General features: G+C 41.2%; 1 protein-coding gene and 1 non-coding gene across 2 annotated transcripts in view; one reads left to right on the top strand and one right to left on the bottom strand.

Annotated features, from left to right (window-relative positions):
• Positions 1–23,682, bottom strand: part of MAOB (monoamine oxidase B) — a 118,332-nt gene that overhangs the window by 70,006 nt on the left and 24,644 nt on the right. The window contains exons 2-3 of the mRNA XM_077890271.1: positions 6,870–6,964; positions 5,388–5,525 (exon numbers count right to left, since the gene is read on the bottom strand). Of these exons, the coding sequence (XP_077746397.1) occupies positions 5,388–5,525; positions 6,870–6,964 (233 nt within the window). The remainder of the gene's footprint in view (positions 1–5,387; positions 5,526–6,869; positions 6,965–23,682) is intronic.
• Positions 14,921–15,027, top strand: LOC144309275 (U6 spliceosomal RNA). The gene has a single exon (XR_013375331.1). It is a non-coding gene; the product is annotated as a U6 spliceosomal RNA (small nuclear RNA).

The following is a 23,682-nucleotide window of genomic DNA, read 5'->3' as shown; positions in this document are numbered from 1 at the left end:
TCTCCCATGATGATAGATATTTGTTTCCAACAAATAAGAAATGTTGTGGAGTGAGGGTGGGAGGGGAAGAGAAGGTTCAGGAAGCCCATCTGAGCTAGAGCAGACTCTCGGATCCAGTGAGCTGTGTATGGCATGTGTGAAGTTCATGGGAAATGGGCAGCTGTTCCCGGGCCAAGTACAAGAGTTTGTCTAACCTGTTCCTGGGGACTTGCGTCAGCACAAGAGAAGCAAGTGAAGCTGGACTTTGATCCGGGCTTCCCTGCAATAATAGGATTGGAGGCGGAGCTGTGGAGAAGGGAACATTGACAGCCTGAAGACCAGACACTTCTGATTTGCTGATTTCTGGTAGATGCTGAGGTCCTGGGTGGCAAATGTGATTGTATTCTGAATATTTTATTTCCCAATATCTGAGGCTTCATTCTGTTGCTGTTCCCTAATACGGAGAGAGCATTGAGCATCTGTGATCTCTTTTTGAGAAATTCACAGAACGAGTCTTGCTGATAGAGATCTAGTCACCACCCTCTGTCTTTTATGTGCTTTTGGTGTACTGTATTTTTCAACTGGATTTCAGCGTTCTCAACAAACCAATGTGGTGAGCCAAACGGTACCTCCTCCACGAGGTTGCATGAGCAATGGCAGTTGCAACAGCAACAGCTAGGCAATATATTTGAGAGATGTCACCTCATTCATATGCCTCTTTGAGCATTGAGGCTGGCTGACCACATACATACACACAAGAGACTTGAACAATGAGCTCGGCTTCTGACTGCCAGGAAGCTAAGACCAGAGTATCTTTTTTTTTCTTCTTTTTCAGTCTCTCCAGAGAGCTAAAGTTTGGAAATGATCAGCAGTGTGCGGTTGGGCTAAAGCCCTTTCACATTTTAGTAGTCTCTAGTTCCAAAGTTCAGACTGATACAAGCTTCCAAAACAGAGAAACTGTATTTGCCAATAGCCTATATTGTCCCAAACTTCAGAATTTTCTCCACTGTCTTCAAGACAAGAACCCAACAGAATAAAAAAAATCAACAAGAGAAAAACCACATGCACGCACGGAGACACAAACACACTAGGTGAAAGAGAAAGAGGTGTAAATCAAAATACAGTGACGTTCCTTAAGAAGTTTTTACTTTTCGTCTTTTTCTTTTTAATTATGAGACAGTCCCTAAAAGAGAACAATTTTTACAAGTCACTTCCAAGACATCTGAACAGCTGCCTTCTAAACTGTACTAGCAAGAATTGGCATGACTATTTGTGAAACAGATTAAAACTTTCCATACTGTTAAGCTCTAACGGCTGCATCACGGATTTCAGAAGTGAGGAAAACACCTTCTAAATTATAAAGAGTTGAGCTGAAGTGATCACTTTTCCCACCGATAATTAAATCCCAATATAGCTTGGTATCACATCTTTTATTCACGAACAAGGCTTTGGAAAACCACATGTTAGCAACAGAAGACAGATCTATGGGAGTACTAAAAATGAACGCCACTCAGTAATTACAGGCATTTCTGGCAGATTGGAGGCAGACAGGAAAGAGGCCCGTATATCACAGCACATCAGGGGGTTATGGATGCTTGTTACGGGGCTGGCACAAACACACCCCCTCTATCAGAAGACTATTCCTTCTACAACTACCAGGGAACTGGTGATACTGGGAATCATCATTTCTCTTCTTTCTCTCTCTCTTTTTAAGATTTTGTATTTATTCATTTGAGAGAGAGAGAGAGAGAGCGCGTGCACGCACAAGCAAGGGGAGCAGCAGGCAGAGGGAGAAGGGAGCTGAACAGGGAGCCTGATGCAAGGCTCGATCCCAGGACACTGGGATGCTTAACCGACTGAGCCACCCAGGTGCCCCAAGGGAGTCATCATTTCTTAAGAAAGACACCCTTCCTTCAGAGAGCTAGTCCATCAGGAGCTACCGGACCTTCCCCCCCTTATGAGTAGCTCCATTCCATTAGTTTCACTTCTGACCAGCAAGTTCAAGTTCCTCAGCCTTATGTTATTAAATCTGCCCACAAAACTGTCTTCCATGAACGACCAGGTAAAAAATTTAAAAAGCAGATTCCTTGAACAGACTGATTTGAATAGAAGAATCTGACAATATGGTAAGTGGCATTAGTGATATTCTCAGTTTTTGGGTTAAGAAATACATGTGTCGGGGGGGATCCCTGGGTGGCGCAGCGGTTTGGCGCCTGCCTTTGGCCCAGGGCGCGATCCTGGAGACCCGGGATCGAATCCCACATTGGGCTCCCGGTGCATGGAGCCTGCTTCTCCCTCTGCCTATGTCTCTGCCTCTCTCTCTCTCTCTCTGTGACTATCATAAAAAAGAAAAAGAAATACATGTTGGGGGGGGGGCGCTTGGGTGGCTCCGTGGTTGAGCATCTACCTTTGGCTCAGGTCATGGTCTCGGGGTCCTGGGATCAAGTCCCACATTGGGTTCCCGACGGGGAGCATGCTTCTCCTTCTGCCTATGTCTCTGCCTCTCTCTGTGTGTCTCTTATGAAAAAATCAACAAAATCTTAAAAAAAAAAAAAGGAAATACACATGGGGCGGCTGATGAAAAAAGACACAAATATATTATATATTTGCACGAACTGTAGTTTGCACCAAGCAGTAGTTACTGAAATAGGCAATAGAGAGTAGTGTCCAAATGCCTACAGCACTGCCTACCATGACAGAGACAAATTTCTGAACTACATTCTTTGGTAGGTAGAAGGAAATAGAACACCAGAGTTGTTATCATTAATTCCAGAAACAGACACAGCCATCCAGAATGCTTTTCACCGGTTAAAAAGAAGAAAAATGACATGTGAGCAGGCTCATAGAGGTGATGAGAGTGGAGGACAAATGCTTAGTTTTGGGAGAACTTATTAGGCATCAGGTCTTTATCATTATTTATTATCTGGAATTGGCCACAGGAGGTCAAATGAGCGCCTCTATCGAGACTGAAAAAGACCTTTATTTCATAGCCTCATTAGTGTTTCAGTGGTCTTGGTAGTGAGAATTAATTCCAGAGTAAGTCAGTGTACCAAATATATATACATATATGCATATGTATCCGATATTTTTAAGCATACTGATGTTTCTCATTTCCTCCAGTAGAGGTCAGGAAATAGCAGTACAGGAATATGAAAAACTATGAACCAAGAGAATATTTTCCGGTGACTTTCTCTAGCTAGGATTATGGAAGGGTCTTTAAATTGCTTTTCTTTACTCATCTTTTCTAATTATATTTTTCCTTTTGTAATAATTAAAAAGCAACAACATTTATCTGAAATTTTATAAGGAGCATTATATTTTATACGGGCATACGTATTTACCCGATATCGGGTCAGAGATACTGCTTAATTATTTTAATTTTTTTTCCTTAGCCGCACATAGATTATTTGAAATCGTCTAGGAAAGCAGCACATGTGGCCATCACTCTGAAAAATTATTTCAGTGTAACATCATTTCCGCAATTGATGACTGCGAGCAATCTCTTTCAAATAAGGAACTTAACGTCAGCCGTAAGATAACCAGAAGAACACAGCATCCTGGGCATAGCTTCTGACTGCCAAGAAACCCGGCACACACAAAGACATAGAAAGGAATATAATCTCTAGTCATCTCCTTTGTCTGGAAAAATCTAAAAGCGATCCTAGTGTTCTGGGAAGTCAGTCTCTGCGTCTTCCATATTAGGACAAGGAGGACAAAGAAATTGGTCAACGTGACCTACATTTAAAAGCAAGGAATCCAATGAAGGATGTTTACGAAGCTTGTTGATTGATGTTCAACAAATTGCGCTATCACAATGCTACATTTTCATTTCTAATTCATGTGCCTCTTTTTCTGCTAGACACAGATGGAAGCAAGGTGAAAAGGCTTATAAAACAAAATCTGAAGGTCAACCAAAACATTTATGTATAAATGAAGGAAACCTTTTACCTCATTGTACCAAGTTAGATGATTTTTATTTCCTGTTTTATTAAATGATTCATAATGTACAATCTGCTATTTGTCCTTCTTGATATTATCATTCACAAATAATATAAGGGAGTCTACATTGTTAGTGTAAATTAAAATGGACTACTCCTGGTTTCTTCTGTCTACTAAAGGGATGATTTCTACAGGTGAGAAGTATGTCTCTGTACTGCTCACTTCCACCTGCAAAGGCAAGTATGGAAAAGAGGGAAAGCTGAAGTTTAAAACCTCTGCCAGTTCCCCATGGGACTCCGGGGAGGGACCCAGAGTAGGTGACTCTCTGTTTGTCAGAGAACAATAGTGACTTTTTGGACCAAGACGAAGATGCTGGGAAAATAAGGATCAGGAAGATATGAGAAGACCCTGAAGACAGCAACGTGGTGAGTGACTTGGATGCACAAAGTGTGGCCAGTGAGAAGTCCCCAGGGGGCTCACTGGTCTAAGAGCTCATTAGAGTAAGAATGTCTCATATTCAATTCTAAGCTATTTGTGTTTCTGCAGTGAAACCCTCCACTCCCATTGCTCGACATGTCAGTCAAGTTTGTTGCCCACATATGCTTGGGTTGTTCTGAAGAAAATAAAGATAAAGTGGTGAATTTGGGGCCACGTGGGTAGCTCAGTGGTTGAATGTCTGCCTTTGTCTCAGGTTGTGATCCCGGGGTCCTGGGATCCTTGCAGCGAGCCTGCTTCTCCCTCTGCCTATGTCTCTGCCTCTCTCTCTGTCTCACATGAATAAATAAAATCCTTAAAAAAAAAGAGGTGAATTTGAACACAGGTTGGCATGGAGCAAAGGGAAGACAAGAGACACAGGCTATAAGACATGAATGAGCATAGGTGTCATGGAAGCAGGAACCGTGAGCCACAAATGATCATGGGAAGGACAGACCCAGTAACCTCAGAAATTTTGGGGAGGTCAATGGAACTTCTCCATCAATCCAAAGATGGAATTTGGGACTTGGGCCACTTTTATGTGAATCTCCAAAGAACAGTAATCTTAGATGATATATAGGATACAATGACAAAATTTCAAAATATTACATTAGGCATATTACACTTTTCATAATATGAAGTCTAGGGCAGCATTTATAAAGCTGTACACAAGTTTTTATGACACATGAAAGAGCCCAGGTATTTAAATAGTGGCATTAATAAATCAATTACAAACATTTTTTCCTTATTAGTTTTGTCAAACTTTGTGCCAAATGGGCAATACCACTTTGTCAGTAGCCTTCCTAAACAGGTTAGAATTCCCACCCAATTACCCTTTGATGACAGTGAATCTCAGAATGGTTGAAATACATGTATAAAATACATGTGCATCATTCAGGAATGCAGTAGATTCTCTGAGTGAAAGATCTGCAATTCACATATGGAAAGACCCATAGAGAAGTCTTCAAACCCTTCAAAGGCTGGCCCAGGCTTACCTTTACATGATGGATGAGACGCTCTACTTCATTCACTTTGTAGGTCTCCAATCCTAGCTCCTTGGCTAACCTTAAGATACGATTCTGAGTTGGCCCAACATAAGATCCTCCAAGGTCCAAATATTTAACCTTTTGGTTCTGTTTTCCCACAGAAAAAAAAAATAAAAATAGTTGTGAAAATCTTTTTCCTAAGACAGAAAAAAGAGCAAATAAGCAAATTGGCATTTCACATGTTATAGACACACCTTGAGGTGTATCCATGGAAAATGGGATTTTGTTTTCATTCACATGACTTAGTTATTAAACCATTCTTTACCTTAAAACAAACTGGATTGAACTTTAAATAGGCAACAGACTTCTGAACCCCATCACTCACAATATATACCATATCATGGTTTGGTTTTTAGTGCCTTGAATTTGTAAGCTATGAATTAGTGGTTAAATTTCTCTTTATTTAGTAGTTCAGGCAAATTTTGAGACACTTAAATGCTAGAGAAAACCAAACAATCACTTCTTATGTGGTTAATCCAGACATTTGAAAGATAGCATGAGGGAACATTTGGCCATAAATTGAACCTTAGATATTGCTCTTATATGTTTATAGGCAAGTTTTCTATATGGTTACACATCTATCAGCTTCACTTCCAATGACTAAGGACCGATCCTTGAAGAAGGAACTAGAAAACCTCCCTATGTCTGAAGGTGTCCAAGCATAATCAAATACCTATTAGTCAGGTAGAAGACCCTCCTTTCCTGTTGTTTGTCCATTTGTCATCTAGCTCCACCACTCCACCACGCTCCCAAAGATAACAGAAGTTTCACAAAGATGGGAATCTTTATTTTATTCACTGACGTATTCCAAGCACCTCCTTACTGGTGCCATTGGGCAAGTGCCAAGCATCATGAAGTTAGAAAAGAGACAGAAGGGACGCCTGGGTGGCTCAGTGGTTGAGTGTCTGCCTTTGGCTCAGGTCGTGATCCTGGGGTCCTGGGACTGAGTCCCACATCAGGCTTCTCACAGGGAGACTGCTTCTCCCTCTGCCTATGTCTCTGCCTTTCTCTGTGTCTCTCATGAATAAACAAATAAAATCTTTTTTTTTTAAAGAGAGAGAGACAGAAGAAAATATTGGAAACAGTAACAAATTGAGAGAGAGGCTGTGGGACGCCTGGGTGGCTCAGTGGTTGAGTGTCTGCCTTGGCTCAGGGCATGATCCTGGGGTCCTGGGATCGAGTCCTGCATCAGGCTCTCCACAGGGAGCCTGCTTCTCCTTTTGCCTGTGTCTCTGCCTCTCTCTGTGTGTCACTCATGAATAAATAAATAAATAAATAAAATCTTTAAAAAGAGAGAGAGGCTGTGGAGAATGTTTCGAAGTAATTTCCACTCTCTTAACAAGAGTCTAATGAAATTCAAGACTTTTAGAAAAGAAAAAAAATACCCAGCTTCAGTCCCACATTTCTTCATCCTCATCCTTAATGTCTTACCCTGATGGTGTAAGTCCTGCCTCCCACTCGGTCCCGGGCCTCCAGAACAACCACGTTCAGGCCAAAATCATGCAGAAGTTTGGCTGCTGCCATGCCTGGGGGAAAATACAATAAGAAATCACAGTCAAACACTGCACAGTGACTCCAGGTAAGCGCCTCACGTTGATGCCGATGAGAAAAGTCCCTGTTGGCTCACACACATGGCTTACTGTTACTACACCTTACAGGTGGCTAGGGTTTCTCAGTAGAGGCCCAGATTCCAAGGCTGAGAAACCAAGTGCTATTTCAAGTAAGAACAAAAGAGATTTAATTTTTGGGAATGTCTCAAATCATAAAAAAAATCTTTGGTCACTATACCAACATGTCTTATCTCTAAGGACTAAGTTGCATGACTACATATCTGACAACACAAATGAAAAAACACAAGGCCACACTTCAGAGAAATGGATAAGCCCCAGTAGGCACTGGACCAAATGTAGCCATTGACTTCATCCTCAAGGTAAATCTGAAAAACTGGTAAGTCAGGAGAAAAGCAGGCTTTCAAAGCATCTGAGAGGACCTAGAATTTACTGTTAAATTCTGTATTAATGCAAACTTCTGGAAGGTGATGTAAAGTTTCAAAACCAAGGACATAAAATTCAATCTCCTATGTGTCCTAGTTCCGCACGTGACCCATCACCAAAGAATGCAATGATCCCATGCATTCATTCATTTAATTATTAATGTAGTAAAAAAATGCCTACACATTCTCACCACCATGAATTTAACTCAACCTCTATCCTCATTTTATTGAGGAAAACTTACATACGATAAACTTTATTCAACGACTTCAATGAGTTTTGACGAAGTACAAAGCTTACTATAGAGTCCATATATTTTGCTTTTGGCATAAGTACATTCTAGGTGTAGTTTTTGACAACAGAGATCTTAAAATCTTGCATCTTCAAAACCAGGCTTACAGAGTCCAGTAAGATTGTTCTCAGACTGGAGAACTCTGGAGCTCTTACCATGATGACTGAAGTTCCTCAGTTCTAATCACCTTCATCATTTGCCTTATGAGATCAAACAAAATCAAGAAAACGCCAAGACACTGGGCCTTACAGACAAATGAAAACAGCTTCCATCTTGTCTTTTAAAGATAAGAGTTCTGGGATTTTTAGACACCCCCCCCCCCAGTGCAAAAAGAGAGAGAGAGAGATTCCTATAAAAAGAACTAATATTCATTGGATGCTCACTACATTTGAGACACCGTTCTAAGTGTTATACTAATTCAGTGAACTGTCACAACAACAACCCATTCAGAAGAGGTACTATTGATCTCGTTTTAGGGCCGAGGACACTTAAACACGCAAGATCCCACAAGGAGCCAGCAGGCAGAGCCAGGCAGCTTCACTCTAGGGTCAGAGTTTGTAACCACACGTACTGCATTTCACGGGGACTCAGAGCCATCATCTTCAGAGATCACATCTTTCAATTTCTGCTCCAGGGGGAAATTACATTTCAAAAGATAGTTCACTTTATTTGGCTCAACTTGTTTTTAAAACACACTTGTATCTTGTGGTTTGATAAGAATCCGTATAACATAAAATACTAGCCCACCGCCAAAGCCATAGCAAGAAGCTGAGGCTTCGTTCACTGTCTATCAGCTATCCTAAAAGAGGAAACTCATTTTTTAAAAGAGGCCGATCTGACATTTCATTATTTGAGTTCATCTGTCTCTCCAAGCCCTGTCCTTGGAGGCGGGGCAGGGCTTTTAGCTGGCGGCAGGGTAAGGGTCCCAAAGTCCTCGGCCACCCACACACAGTGTGCACAGCACTGCACAATCGGATCATTTGGAAAGATACCGTTTGGATTTTTTTTTTAAACTCCAGTGCTAGTTTTACCTTCACGAGGAAAAAAAAGGAAAATATTTCTATTTATTTTTTAAACATTTCTATTTAGATTCAAAACTGCAGACAATTCAATGCCATTTCTCTTATCAGCATCAGTTCGACAAATGAAATATGAAATAACATGCAGCCATAGTAACCGCTGTTATCAGGGAATTCAGACGGACCCGCTAAGCGTGCTGAGGCTTAAACAAAGGGATTCAGAATGAATTACAACATTGCCCATGCACACTAGCATTTTCTATTCTACAAAAGGCACTGTCTTTTGGTCCGCGCAGTTACTCAGTAGTATCTGATGCTAAACATGAGCAGTTATTAAAACAAGCAAGGTCTTATCAGACCATACAATAGAGACTTCTCTGTGCCCATGTGCCTTAAAAAGTCATATACAGAAAATTATAAAAATATCTTTAAATAGGGCAACATGAAAATATGTGGCTGGAAATACTTTATAACTGGTCTAACAGTCACAGGGGTGGGGGGGGGCAGTTTTCCATTGCTTCTTGGGTATCAATTGGCAAAAACTGATTTGAAAAATGATTGGTCCAAGTTTGGGGGGCTTAAGGAAGTCACTGCAGTTTAGGAGGAGGGAATTTCAAGGGACCTAAGAAGCTGAGGACTTGGGAATCTGGTCAGGAGGTGATTAAGGGGGCGCCTGGGTGGCTCAGTGGTTGGGCGTCTGCCTTCGGCTCAGGTCATGATCTAGGGGTCCTGGGATCGAGTCCCTCATCAGGCTCCCTGCCCCGAGGGGAGTCTGCTTCTCCCTCTCCCTTTGCCCCTCCCCCTGCTTGTGCACTTGCTCTCTCTCTCTCTCTCTCTCTCTCAAATAAATAAAATCTTTAAAAAATAAATTAAGCAGTAGCTCTCCAGAGGTTCCTCACTGGTGACTAGGGGAAGGATGATGGTTTCACTGATGGAAGAATAAGCAAAGCCACCCCAGCTTACAACAAGGTCATTTCTCAAGAGTTCACTCGCCTGCCAGTTGTTGTTGGAAACTTTTAATGCATTTTGCCATAGAACAAAAATAGGAGGGATGATCCATTCTGGGAAGTCTGGGAATCTTAAAATGCAATACCATGGTGAAAAAAAAGAAAAAAAAAAACACCCCAAATCAGAAAGCAGCAGACATACATTTGCCCGAAAAACACTAGACAACGTGACTGGAACTGTTTAAACACTTACACAACCATTTCCGGACACAAGTTAAAAAACAATAGCAGTTTTTTAAAAAGAAAATATTCACAGTAGTAACGGCTGCCGTCGTAAAGCATCGGGCACTTGTTTTGCTCTGTGCGAAGCATTTTGCAAGCAAAGCTTGTCTGGTCTTCACAATGAGAAGAGGTATTATTATTCTCATTTTAAAAAGAAAAGAAATGGAGGTTTGGAGACATTCACTGACTTGCCATTGATTACACACTCGGTAAATGGCCGGGTCAGAGTTCAGCCCCAAACCCGAACTCTTAGCCGCCACCCTTGGACCAAAGAGGAAAAATTAAAAATACAGTGACCCTATTACACTGATTGATGCAAAGTATCCAAAAGCGTTTTGCTCTCCATCTAAATACAAGACCCTTAAAGTGTCAGTTTTTCTCTTAAATGGTTATTTAACTTTGCAGACTAATTTAGGAGCGAGCTTATAATCGCTTTGTACTTTTAAAAAGTTAATTAAACCGGAGATTAACATGCAGGATCAATTAATATTTTACAAACGAATCATCATTGGCACATTCAGAAGCAGCCCCTCTGAGCCCCTGACAGGCCCCTGATAAGATCAGCTCATTTGTTGACTCCAGATGGTGCAGTGTCCGTGGTATTTTGGCTCAAAGAGTCTTCCTTGGATGAATGATGAATAGCACGGCACACCCGAGTAATAATGGACTAATGCCTAATGCCATGAAATCATAAAAATACGGCATCCTTCTTCTCAGGCAGTTTATTTGGAAGAAAGTTTCATTAAAATGATGACTAGCTCGATTATCTGGAGCCCTCAGTTTGGATTAGACATGGAACTTATTTTAAATATCTAAAAATCAGTGGCGCACTGCATTATTAGCATTTGATGCTTCCAAGTTTTTGTGTCACAGAAAAAGACCCAAGAGTTAGATGATGCAGGAGACTAGAAAGTACTGGTAACAAAAGGGGTTTCTTCAAGGTGTCTTAGAAGCATTGGAGGGTTTAGGATGGGGAGGGAAGAGAAAAATCATAATCACCACTTGCCTCATGCTTTGCTTTGTGAATCTGGCTCATGCCCTCCATGTCAAAACCCAATATTTAACAAAACTTTTTTCAGAGTTTTTAAATGCAAAGCTAATTGTTTTGAAAACATTACTGGGATCCCTGGGTGGCTCAGTGGTTTAGCGCCTGCCTTCAGCTCAGGGTGTGATCCTGGAGACCCGGGATCGAGTCCCACATCAGGCTCCCTGCATGGAGCCTGCTTCTCCCTCTGCCTGTGTCTCTGCCTCTCTCTCTCTCTGTGTCTGTGTCTCTCATGAATAAATAAAATCTTTTTTTAAAAAAAGAAAAAAAACATTATGAAACATCGGTACTTCAATACCATGGAAGGATTTTTTTTCTCAGTCTAAAGCTACCCACCCTCCAAAAAAGTATCATGTTAACCAAAATTGACAAAGAAAGTCGCTGTACCTCAAAGCATCTCTAACCTTATAACCCTGGTAAGAGATATAAGCATTCCCCCAGGAAGGATGAAAGCCAAAAATATGTAGATAGCCCTCGATACCTCTGTCACTTCTGACAAAGGAATGGTTTTATAAGAAAATTCTAGAAACAACCAAGTGACCTTCTGATCAAAGAACTGGGATTCTTTGATGTCACTAAAGAGAATGCCTTTTAGTTATTTAACACAAATACACACACACGCACACACACACACACACACCACAAAGGGCCTGGGGTAAGATGAAAATATTCCCTTTGTGAAATGAATTCATTACAGGAAAGTGGTATTTGTAGATGGAATTCAGTTGTTAATTGCTGAACTTTTCAGCACAGAGAGGAGAGGCACGTAAGACAGCACAAAACAGCTAACACTTTGAGCACTGACTGTATGCCAGTTCTATTCCAAGTGTTTTACATATAAGAATTTATCCTTTTGGGGTACCTGGGTGGCTCAGTGGTTGGGCATCTGCCTTTGGCTCAGGGTGTGATCCCTGGGGTCCTGGGATCAAGTCCCGCATTGGGCTCCCCACAGGGAGCCTGCTTCTCCCTCTGCCTGTGTCTCTGCCTCTCTCTGTGTGTCTCTCATGAATAAATAAATAAAATCTTTAAAAAAAAGAATTTATCCTTTCAACAACTCTACGAAGTGGGTAGATATAGAACATGAGGTGCAGAGAGGCCAAGTAATGTGCCCAAGGTCACACAGCTAACAAGTGGCAGAGCAGTATTCAAATCCAGGCACTCTGACTCCAGATAACGAACATCCCAGCAGCCATCCTCATACTAAAGGGTGAAACACTGAGAGCCTTGCATTAAACATCACCGACCGTACAAGCATCAGGGCCTTTGTGTAAATTACAGGAAGAGGCACACACCCTGCAGGTAAGTTTCAAAATGGCATCTTTCCTTTAGGAGAAGCCAGGGCACCTCGGTGCAAATGGCTTGGTTGGCAGAAAGTGGGCTGGATCGCACTCTCTGTCCCTGCATCAGGCCAGCAACATCGTGCAGGGCATTGCCTGAACAGATTATGCTGTGGCCTTGAAACTCAGAAAACTTCTTTCCTGAATGATAAGAATTTAATTATCTGTTCTTTGTCTCCTCAAAGCTAGGACACAGTTGGCACTTGTGCGATTATGGAATGGATTCATTTAACACCCTCAACAAAGATGACATTTAATTAGTCAATAAATAAATAAATGGCTGCAATGGTGTCTATGTAAACATAGTATATTTAATATAGTATAAGAAACTAAAATATTTGCACACACTGAAACTGATTTCCTCTGGTCATACCAGAAATGATAAAGAGGTGCATCTGGGTGGCTTAGTCGGTTGAACATCTGACTCTTGGTTTTGGCTCAGGTGATGACGCAGGGTCAGGAGATCATGCCCCGCGTCGGACTTCATGCTCAGCATGGAGTCTGCTTCTCTGTCTCTCTCTCTCCCTCCCTGCTTGCACTCTCTCTCTCTCAAATAAACAGATAAATCTCAAAAAAAAAAAAAAAGGTAAAGGATACTTTGGCGTTTTCAAAGAGAAAGAACTGGAAAGAAAGAGCCAACTGATAATATTAATCATTTTACATTTGTACTGCACTGTAGTTTCCTATATTCACAAACATTCAGTCCTTAACATGACCTCTGAGGCTGGCATTATTATTCCTGTTTTTTAGATTAAAAACTGGAGGCTGAGAGAGATTCAAAGGCTCACTCAGCATTATACAACCAGCTATGGCTGGGCTAGATCTAAAATCCAGTTCTATTTCTATGTGCTATGTGTTTTTCATTAGTCACATAACTTCCTATAATATACAATGGCCTATGTTAAATAAAATTCTCCAAGCATACCAAATTTTAAAATTAAAATATATCTTTATTCCTTCTCTTGGAAAGAATACATGGATAAAAATCACCTGCAGCCTGTCAGTGCCCAAAGTCCTGAAACCATATCGTTACAGGATGATCTGAAAGCTTCTGGAAAAATGCAGTGCCCTCAAGGTCAGCTCTCCTGAATTATTGCTTAAGTGCTTTGGCCGAACAGTTCTTTCTCCTTAGGTACAGACCGACTTCTCTTTCCTGAGAACACACCAATCACAACTTTTTGGAAAATAGAGGCAACATGACATAAACCAAGCATACCAACGAGTACTGCCATTTGGATCACTGAGAAGCAAAGTCTAGAATTGGACTACTCACATCTTGCTCACAAATATGAAAAAGATAGATTCCAAGCCTTCTTGGAAGCTCTTTGCTTTGTTTTCTCTAAGATAGACAAAACATATAACAGAAAAAACAAATGACAATTGCTTCTAAAGTAAAGGAGACCTTTACGAAAGCCTCAGGCCATGGGATGATTTATGCTATTGAAAAGAATAAAAAACATCAAGCGTTTGTGAGTTTCCATAGAAACCTTTCTCCGGATGACACTAGAATAACATTGCTTCCAAGGCCTTTCAGAATATGTCTAAAGCCATAAAAATTGTTTCTTCATCATGCCTTTATATGTAAATGGTTACATTTTCCTAAAATGTCAGCAATCTTCATAAATCTTATTTCATAATCAAGCTTTTGTCTTTACCCTTTTTTGTTGAAAAAGAGTGGGATAGCTTCTGTATATTGTAACAGAGGTGGACAAACTTTGTTTTTACTTTACCTCAACATGGAAGCCCATGAAAAATAAATGCAAACCCAGAAATTACAGGTTTGTTTTCTCAGTTTTTTAAATGAAGATTATAATGCACAAACTTTATTATAGAAAACTAAACTTTTAATTCACCTGCCTCAAATCCTTTTGGGAAATTCCATAGAATACATATAAATAAGGGGATTAAGAGTACACTTATGACAAGCACTGTGTAAAAATGCACAGAATTATTGAATCACTATATTACACTCCTGAAACTAGCGGAATACCATACATTAATTATACTGGAACTCAAATCAGTCAATCAACCAACCAACTAATCAATAGTGATGAATAATTATAGAATCTTTAATAAGTTATAATTGGGATCTCAACAATCATTATTATCAAGCATAATTCTCAGATTAAATTTAAAAAAATTTTAAGTGATCTCTAAGCCCAACATGGGGCTTGAACTCATGACTCTGAGATCAAGAATCACGTGCTCTGCCAACTGAGCCAGCCAAGTGCCCCAGAAATGTTTTAATACTAATTTATATCAGAAAATAGTAACAGAAAACAAGGATTTATATTTACTTATCTTCAAAAATTTAAAAGATTACTGCTATGGAATCAATAATTACTACTAGCAATGTTAGACTGGTAAGAACAATTTTCCTGAGATATATCCAATCATTAGGATAGAAATTAAATACTTAAAAAAAACCTGTTTTTTAAGTATAGAAGGTAATCATAGGATGCCATGATGCTCATGCTCTCTCTCTCTAATAAATAAATAAAATCAAACAAAAACGTGTCTTTTGTGCTTATGGGGAACAAAGAAACACTGATTTAAACAAAGCTGGTTAGTGCTCACTTGGGTAGCAGATATACTAATATTGGACCAATACAGAGAACATTAGCATGGCCCCTGCACAAGGATGACACAAATTTGTAAACAAAGCTGGTTAAGGATAGGTGTGCTCAGGTAGTTTTGGGCAAAAGGTCCTGATGTCTGTGACTTACTCTGAAATGCATCAAAAAATGAGGGATTGATAAAGAGAGAGATGGATAGATGGTTACAATGGAAAAAATCAAATTCAGCAAAACTGTTAACTATAGAATCTAGTTGGTTGGTACGTGAGTGTTGACTGTATAGTTCTCTGAAAATTTTCATAATAAGAAAATTCTGGAAAAAAAGTTAAACCAAGTGGTCAGAAGGTACAAACCTCCAGTTTTAAAATAAATAAGTCACGAGGATGTAATATACAACATGGTGACCATAATTAATAACATCATATTGATATTGGAACTTGCTAAGAGTAGATCTTAAAAATTCTCATCATAAGAAAAAAGTTTTTGTAACTATATATGGTGGATGTTAACTAGACTTGTGGCAATCATTTTGGAGATAGGGTTGTAAGGGAGGTAATAGAGTTAAAATGAGGTCATTAGGTTGAGACCTAAACCAGTATGACTGGAGTCCCTTATAAAAAGGGAAAATCTGGTGATAGGCATGCACACGCAGAGAAGACCATGTGATAATGAAGGCAGAGGTCAGGGTGAAGCCTCTGAAGGCCAAGGAAATGACAAAGACTGCAACGACCAACCAGAAGCTAAGAGAAAGGCACGGGACACATTTTCCCTCCTAGTTCTCAAAAGGAACCACCCTGTGGACACCTTGATTTGGGAGTTCCCACTTACAGGCAATATATTTCTGTTGTTTTAAACTACCTGGCCTGTGGTATTTTGTTACAGTAGCGCCAGCAAACTAATACACACAAGAAATTTTATCTTCCATGGTAAGGTAATATCACTGTTAATTGAACTTACTTTGGGATAACATGGGGATAAAAGCCCTAGATGACCAGGCCAGTCTGGCATTTATGTGCCAAGGAGCTCTGGCATGTTGGCAGGGGTAAAGTGGAGAGGAGAGAAGCGGTGCTATTTGGGGACCTGAGAAATGGGGCACTAGTCCAAACAGGTGTTACGTGAGCAGTTGGGTGAGTGTCATGATAAGAGAGCTTAAGGATCTAAGTTTCAGCCTTTGAGCTGTAAGAAGCATAATAGAGAGCAATCCTTGCTGCATTCAACACAGAGCAGTAAATAATAATCAAGGTGCATCAGTCACCTAGAACCGAGGTGATGAATGAAACTTTCTGAGATATGAGTTAAGAAGTTAGCTTTGCCAATGTTAGACAATTTCCATGCTTTGTATAAATTCCATACTATTTTTAGAATGTCTAACATTAAATCTCTCATTGAACTCTACTCAAATTTAAACGACTGTCAACGCCATTTATGAAACTACTCAACTTCCTGAGAAAAATTCTGCCTTTGGAATCTCATTGCCTCTCTCAGTGCCAAGGAAAAGCCACAGCACAGGGATGCCTGGGTGGCTCAGTGGCTGAGTTATTGCCTTTGGCTCAGGGCATGATCCTGGGGTCCTGGAATTGAGTCCCCCATCAGGCTCCCCACAGGGAGCCTGCTTCTCCTTCTCCCTTTGCCTATGTCTCTGTCTCTCTGTCTGTGTCTCTCATGAATAAATAAATAAAATCTTTTTTTAAAAAAAGCCATGGCACACCCAGATATGAGAAGTTTCATCCTGCCAGCTCAGGTGCTCCTGGTCTCTGGGCACTCAGGCCAGGAGGGAAGGAAACATGGTAGCAAGGCAAGAGTGTGAACTCAACCAGAAATGGGCCACTCAGAAATGAGTGGTAGGAAAATGTGTCCATTTAGATCTTAACAATCACTTTCAAATAGAAGTCAAAGGCATGGAGGAAGCAGTTCTGGAATTAAAACATTGACCTCAATGTTACAGGCCAAGTATGGGTTTTTGTTCTTTTTTTTAAGCTTGTATTTATTTATTTATTTATTTATTTATTTATTTATTTGAGAGAGAGAGAGAGAGTGCACAGTAGGGATAGCTGCAGCCCTGCAGGCTGAGGGAGAGGGAACAGCAGACTCCTCACTGAGCAGGCAGCCTGATGCAGGGCTAGATCCCAGGACTCCAGGATCATGACCTGAGCTGGAGGTAGACCCAAGTGAGCCACCCAGATTCCCATTCTGTTTTTGTTTTTTTGTTGTTTTGTTTTAAATCCAACCTGACTCATGTTAAGGCTATAAGTCCCATCCCGAGATTGTGTAGACCTAGACCCACATAGGAGTGTGCAGATGTGTACATGCATGCTAAACTGCACAGTACACATGACCAGAAGTATCATCTGTGGTTTGAGGGTGACATGGAGGTAGCAGTGTGCAAGCTGACACTGCTCCTGTAATGGTCACTGGGGATTGAGTGTCACTCTTCTTGCCAAAATAGGGAGACAACATACAGCTACCATCCTCATGCATATTTTTTTTATTGGCTCAACTGGAACAGATCTTGTGTGCAGAATTCCAAATAGGTAAGTAAGGAGTAATAAAGAAAAGGGGGGGGCACCTGGGTGGCTCAGTGGTTGAGCGTCTGCCTTCAGCTCAGGTCGTGATCCCGGAGTACTGGGATAGAGTTCCACATCGGGCCCCTTGCAGCAAGCCTGCTTCTCCCTCTGCCTGTGTCTCTACCTCTCTCTCTCTCTGTCTCTTATGGATAAATAAATAAAATCTTTAAAAAGAAGAAAGAAAAAGAAAGAAAGAAAGAAAAAGAAAGAAAGAAAGAAAGAAAGAAAGAAAGAAAGAAAGAAAGAAAGAAAGAAAGAAAGAAAAAGAAAAGGAGGGTCCCTGGGTGGTTCAGTCGGTTAACCATCTGCCTTGGGCTCATGATCTCAAGGTCCTGGGATTGAGCCCCATATCGGGATCTCTGCTTAGTTAGGAGTCTGCTTCTCTTTCTCCCTCTGCCCCTCCCCACCACTTCTCTCTCTAGTAAATAAATAAAAATCTTAAAAAAGGAAAGAAAAAAAAGCGAAAGGTATGGCTCTGCTGGCACACACCATCAAGATCAGAGTCCTGTGGGGAGTGTGAGGTGACCTGTGCTGCTGGGAGGGGATTAGGGCAAAGGTATGTTTTCTTAGAAGCCGTTTTAACACCTTAGCCTTGGAGCTAACTTTCCCTGCTTTATCATCCCAGCTCAAGGTCGGTTTCTCCAGCATAGAGCTGAAGAGACATAATACATCTTCCATCACCAGGGAGAGTCAGTAATCTCTAGGGTTCAGGAATTTGCCCTCAAAAAAAAAAAAGAAGAAGAAAGAAAGACAAGATCCTATAGGATATATTTTTTTAAGATTTTATTTATTCACGAGAGACACAGGCAGAGGGAGAAGCAGGCTCCTCGCAGGAAGCCTGATGTGGGACTTGATCCCGGGTCTCCAGGATCAGGCCCTGGACCAAAGGAAGATGCTCAAACACTGAGCCACCCAGGGGTCCCATGGCCTCTGCCTTCCTAAGAAAAAGTACTTGCTGATGTGGCTACAAATATTTTCTTGCACATTCCTTTTTTTGTGTGTGTATTTTTTATTGGAGTTCGATTTGCCAACATATAGTATAACACCCAGTGCTCATCCCGTCAAGTGCCCCCCTCAGTGCCCGTCACCCAGTCACCCCCACCCCCCGGCCACCTCCCCTTCCACTACCCCTTGTTCGTTTCCCAGAGTTAGGAGTCTCTCGTGTTCTCTCACCCTCTCTGATATTTCCCACTCATTTTCTCTCCTTTCCCCGTTAATCCCTTTCACTATTTTTTATATTCCCCATGAATGGGACCATATAATGTTTGTCCTCCTCCGATTGACTTATTTCACTCAGCATAATACCCTCCAGTTCCCTCCACGTCAAAGCAAATGGTGGGTATTCATCATGTCTAATGGCTGAGGAATATATTCCATTGTATACATAGACCACAGCTTCTTTTCTTGCACATTCCTAAGTGCTCTAAGATAAACTACTTCTACCCCTGGAAGTTACATTGCCTGGGTTTATTTCTCAGTTAGTAACAGATATTGAGGTTCTGGCAAGATCTTGCCTTTACTTTTCGTTCTAAGTCAGGGATTGAAAATCTAAAAACAGTGGGGAGCAGGGCAGTAGGTAATGTGTGAAGCGGGCAGATGTAAACAACAGCCAGGGCCAAGGGCTGTGGAGATATGAAGACTGTATTGTGTGCCTTGAACAAAAGCACTTAAATCAACTTTCAAAACACTGGAGAGCCATTCCCAAATTATAATAGACGTGGCCTGAGAGCTACCAGTATAGAACCTCTGTTATAAGCTACTTTCTGGGCTTCGTCTCATTAACAAGGATGTGGCTTCAATAGATGGCAAAGTTTTCCTGGATCCTCCCTGATACCTCAGCTCTTAGTGTGGCTTCACAAATGGCTTTCCCTGATCCATAGCAGGGCTCTTCACCAAACCACTAATCCCTAGTTTTCATCAGAGTTACAATGTAAAGCTAATTGACAAACCTGAAACTAATGAATGATCAAATCCTATCCATTTTCCCCAGGGTTTCTGTCTTTCTTTTTTTTTTTCTGCCTTATGACTTGGGTCCAGTCACCTACCTAGGAGTCAACTCTAAAGCCGCGGATTCATCCTTGAGTTTTCCTAGTACCTCATCCCATCAATGCCCTACAAGAGGTTTTTCCTGTTATTTCAGACAAATATATCAGAGATTGGTTGAAACCTCTCCAGTTCTGGACAAAACCCAGCTTGTGGCTTGAGAAAAGACTTAACGGAAAGCCAAAATAAGCTGGTGAGCTGGCAGTGTTTATGAAGATAAGGCCTCAAATGGAATTTAGATGAAATTACTTACATGGTTATTAGATTCAATTCTTTTTAGGGAAAATTATACTCTAAATCTCACTGAGAAGTCCTGGGTTGCAAGGTACTCGGTGCATCACCTGTTGCATGGCAAATACCCAACAATATCTGTTTGGTGAATACATGAGTCCAACATCTTTGGGAAGTATTTGGCTTTGAAATTAGAAGAATTAAGTCCCAACCCCCTGGTCTCTTAGGTACTGTATAATCTTGGGCAAGGAACTTCTGAGTTAATGCAAAGATTATGTGTGCAAAATTATTTGCATATCCTGGGCCTGCTGTTGCTATCTGGTGATAGGCAGGCTGGGCTTGGAATTTAATTATGCCTCTACTTCTCCTTCACTTCCTCTCCTTACAAACACTGACTGACAACTAAAAGCTTTTCATAGCATCTCATCAACTTTTGATTCAGTATAGATGATTTATCTATAGGCCATGTCTTACAATATTAGCATACCTTCCTAGGTTTTAATATTTCTTTCAGATTGTGCATCACACACACAAAAAATGGCCCAGTCTTAAACTATCTTCTTTTCAACCTGTGACAAAGTAATTGGATAAATTATATCAGGACCTGGATGAATGCCCACTGACCACAGCAGAGAAGAAGTAAAGCAGTTTTTTTCCTCTGTTGATAGCATTTTTGTCAGACTTAGTGCAATCTAAGCAGTATCTTTTGATTAGTCATCACCAGAAATATTTGAATATCTCCTTGCTAATATTAAGACCATTGTATTTGACAGATACCTTCATGCAATTAAATGAATGATGCTTTTGAACTTTAGGATGTACTTTCTCACTGTCGAAAATGGCTACTTCATACTTTTTCTTAAACTTCCTTACATGACACCACCCACCCAGCCCTTTGCAGCTGATGACTCTGCTTCATTTTTTATTGAACTCATTCATCTTTTCCCAATAAATGCACAGACACCTTCACCTGTGCCTATATACACTGCTTTACTGCTTATGACCTAAGTGATGCAGCTTCTTTAAAGAAACCAACATTCCCCCACTCTGTTTGGACCCCATTCCTTCCAAGGTTTGGTCCCCTGATACCTGTACTTCTCTCCCACATTGTCAATTGCTCCCTCTCTCCTGGATCATGGTCATCAGTGCACAAACACGCTTTGGCATCTCCCATCTTCAAAAACCCTTCACTGGGACCCAACATCTCCTTCTGCCTCTAACTCCTCCCCTCTGCATCCCTTCATTGCACTTCTTCAAAGAATTATCTACATTCCTTGCCTCTATTTCCCCACCTGACTCCAGTCAGGCCTTCATCCCTACCATTCCTCCTAGACTGCTCTTGTCAAGATCACCAGTGATTTTCATGTTGCCAAATCCAATCAGTCAAGTCTCTGTCCTTAAATTACTTGTTCTCTTAGCAACTTTTGGTCTTGTCTTCCCTGACTCACTGTCTTCACTTTGTTTCTGGGCCACATAACTAACTTCCTTGGGTTTCTTCCTCTCCCTGACTCAGTGCTCCTTCTCAGATGCTTTGCTGGATCCTTCTCTTCTTTCCAATCTCTAAATGTTGGAGAGCCCCAGGACTCAGTTCTTGAACCTCTTTTTTGTTTCTTTATTTGTTTGTTAAGGATTTTATTTATTTATTTGACAGAGAAAGAGAGAGAGCACAAGCAGGGGGAGCTGCAGGCAGAGGGGGAGGGAGAAGCAGACGCTCCACTGAGCAGAGAGCCTGATGCGGGGCTCGATCCCAGGACCCTGAGATCATGACCTGAGCCAAAGGCAGACACTTAACTGACTGAGCCACCGAGGCACCCCTTTTTGTTTAATTTTTTTAAAGCATTCCCAGGCGATCTCACTTAATCCCATAGCCTTGAAACTTCAAGCTTGATATATAAATTGCCTACTTAACAGTGCCTCCACTACAGAATGGGAGAAAGAAGATTGTTGCAAATGACGTATCAGATAAAGGGCTAGTTTCCAAGATCTATAAAGAACTTCTTAAACTGAACACCAAAGAAACAAACAATCCAATCATGAAATGGGCAAAAGACATGAACAGAAATCTCACAGAGGAAGACATAGACATGGCCAACATGCACATGAGAAAATGCTCCGCATCACTTGCCATCAGGGAAATACAAATCAAAACCACAATGAGATACCACCTCACACCAGTGAGAATGGGGAAAATTAACAAAGCAGGAAACCACAAATGTTGGAGAGGATGCGGAGAAAAGGGAACCCTCTTACACTGTTGGTGGGAACGTGAACTGGTGCAGCCACTCTGGAAAACTGTGTGGAGGTTCCTCAAAGAGTTAAAAAAAGACCTGCCCTACGACCCAGCAATTGCACTGCTGGGGATTTACCCCAAAGATACAGATGCAGTGAAACGCGGGGTCACCTGCACCCCAATGTTTATAGCAGCAATGTCCACAATAGCCAAACTGTGGAAGGAGCCTCGGTGTCCATCGAAAGATGAATGGATAAAGAAGCTGTGGTCTATGTATACAATGGAATATTCCTCAGCCATTAGAAATGACAAATACCCACCATTTGCTTCAACGTGGATGGAACTGGAGGGTATTATGCTGAGTGAAGTAAGTCAATCGGAGAAGGACAAACATTATATGTTCTCATTTATTTGGGGAATATAAATAATAGTGAAAGGGAATAGAAGGGAAGGGAGAAGAAATGGGTAGGAAATATCAGAAAGGGAGACAGAACATAAAGACTCCTAACTCTGGGAAACGAACTAGGGGTGATGGAAGGGGAGAAGGGCTGGGGGTGGGGGAGAATGGGTGACGGGTACTGAGGGGGGCACTTGACGGGATGAGCACTGGGTGTTGTTCTGTATGTTGGTAAATTGAACACCAATAAAAAATAAATTTATTATTAAAAAAAACAGTGCCTCTAGCTATTTAATAATCATCTCAAACTTAACATATCTCAAACAGATCTCTTGAGTCTCCTCCCCCAAATCTGTTCATTTCCAGTCTTTTCCATTTCATCACTGGCACCACAATGCACCCAGTTGTTCAGGACAAAATTCAAGAATCATGCTCGATTCTCTTTTTTCCCCGACCACCTCATCCTCTGATCACTACATTGGTGGGTCAATTCTACCTGAATACAATTGTTAGCACCTCTCCTACCACCACCTTGGTGTAAGATGACACCATTTCTCATTTGGACTATTGCGATAGCCTTGCAACTGCTTCCACTCTTGCTTCTTTGATTTTCCAATTTACAAAGCACAGAATAGCTTTTAAAACAAAATCAAATTCATGGCACCTGCCTGTTTCAAATCCCCCAGTGAGTTACACTGCAGAGAGGTGATCCCACCATTGTTTCACTTACAAGGCCCCATAGGACCTCATCCTCGCCTACCTATCTTGTCTTACTAGCCCTTGCTCATTTCACTCCAGCCATATTGACTTTCTGTTTTTTGAACATGTCAAACTCGTTCCTTTTTTTAAAAAAAAGATTTTATTTATTTATTCATGAGAGACAGAGAGAGAGAGAGAGAGAGAGGCAGAGACAGAGGCAGAGGGAGAAGCAGGCTCCATGCAGGGAGCCCGATGTGGGACTTGATCCCGGGACTCCAGGATCACACCCCAGGCCAAAGGCAGGTGCTAAATTGCTGAGCCACACAGGGATCCCCAAACTCGTTCCTAACATAGAGGCTTGGCATCAACTGTTCCCATCTCCTATAATACTTTTCTCCCTAATATTTACATGTTCAATATCTCGTGTCTCAGCTGATACCTCATCTCTAAGGAAGAGGCATTCCTTGACTCTTCTCCATCACCTCCCTCTATTTTATTTTCCATGGACAACTCACCACTGGCAGTATTTTGTATGTATGTATGTAGGTAGGTAGGTAGGTATTTGCTTAATTCATTGGTTATTTATTGTGT

Source organism: Canis aureus, chromosome X (genome assembly GCF_053574225.1).
Source record: "Canis aureus isolate CA01 chromosome X, VMU_Caureus_v.1.0, whole genome shotgun sequence".
Classification (NCBI taxonomy): Eukaryota; Metazoa; Chordata; class Mammalia; order Carnivora; family Canidae; genus Canis; species Canis aureus.
Note: the sequence above shows the minus strand (reverse complement) of the source record. Positions and strands in the feature narration are given on the sequence as shown.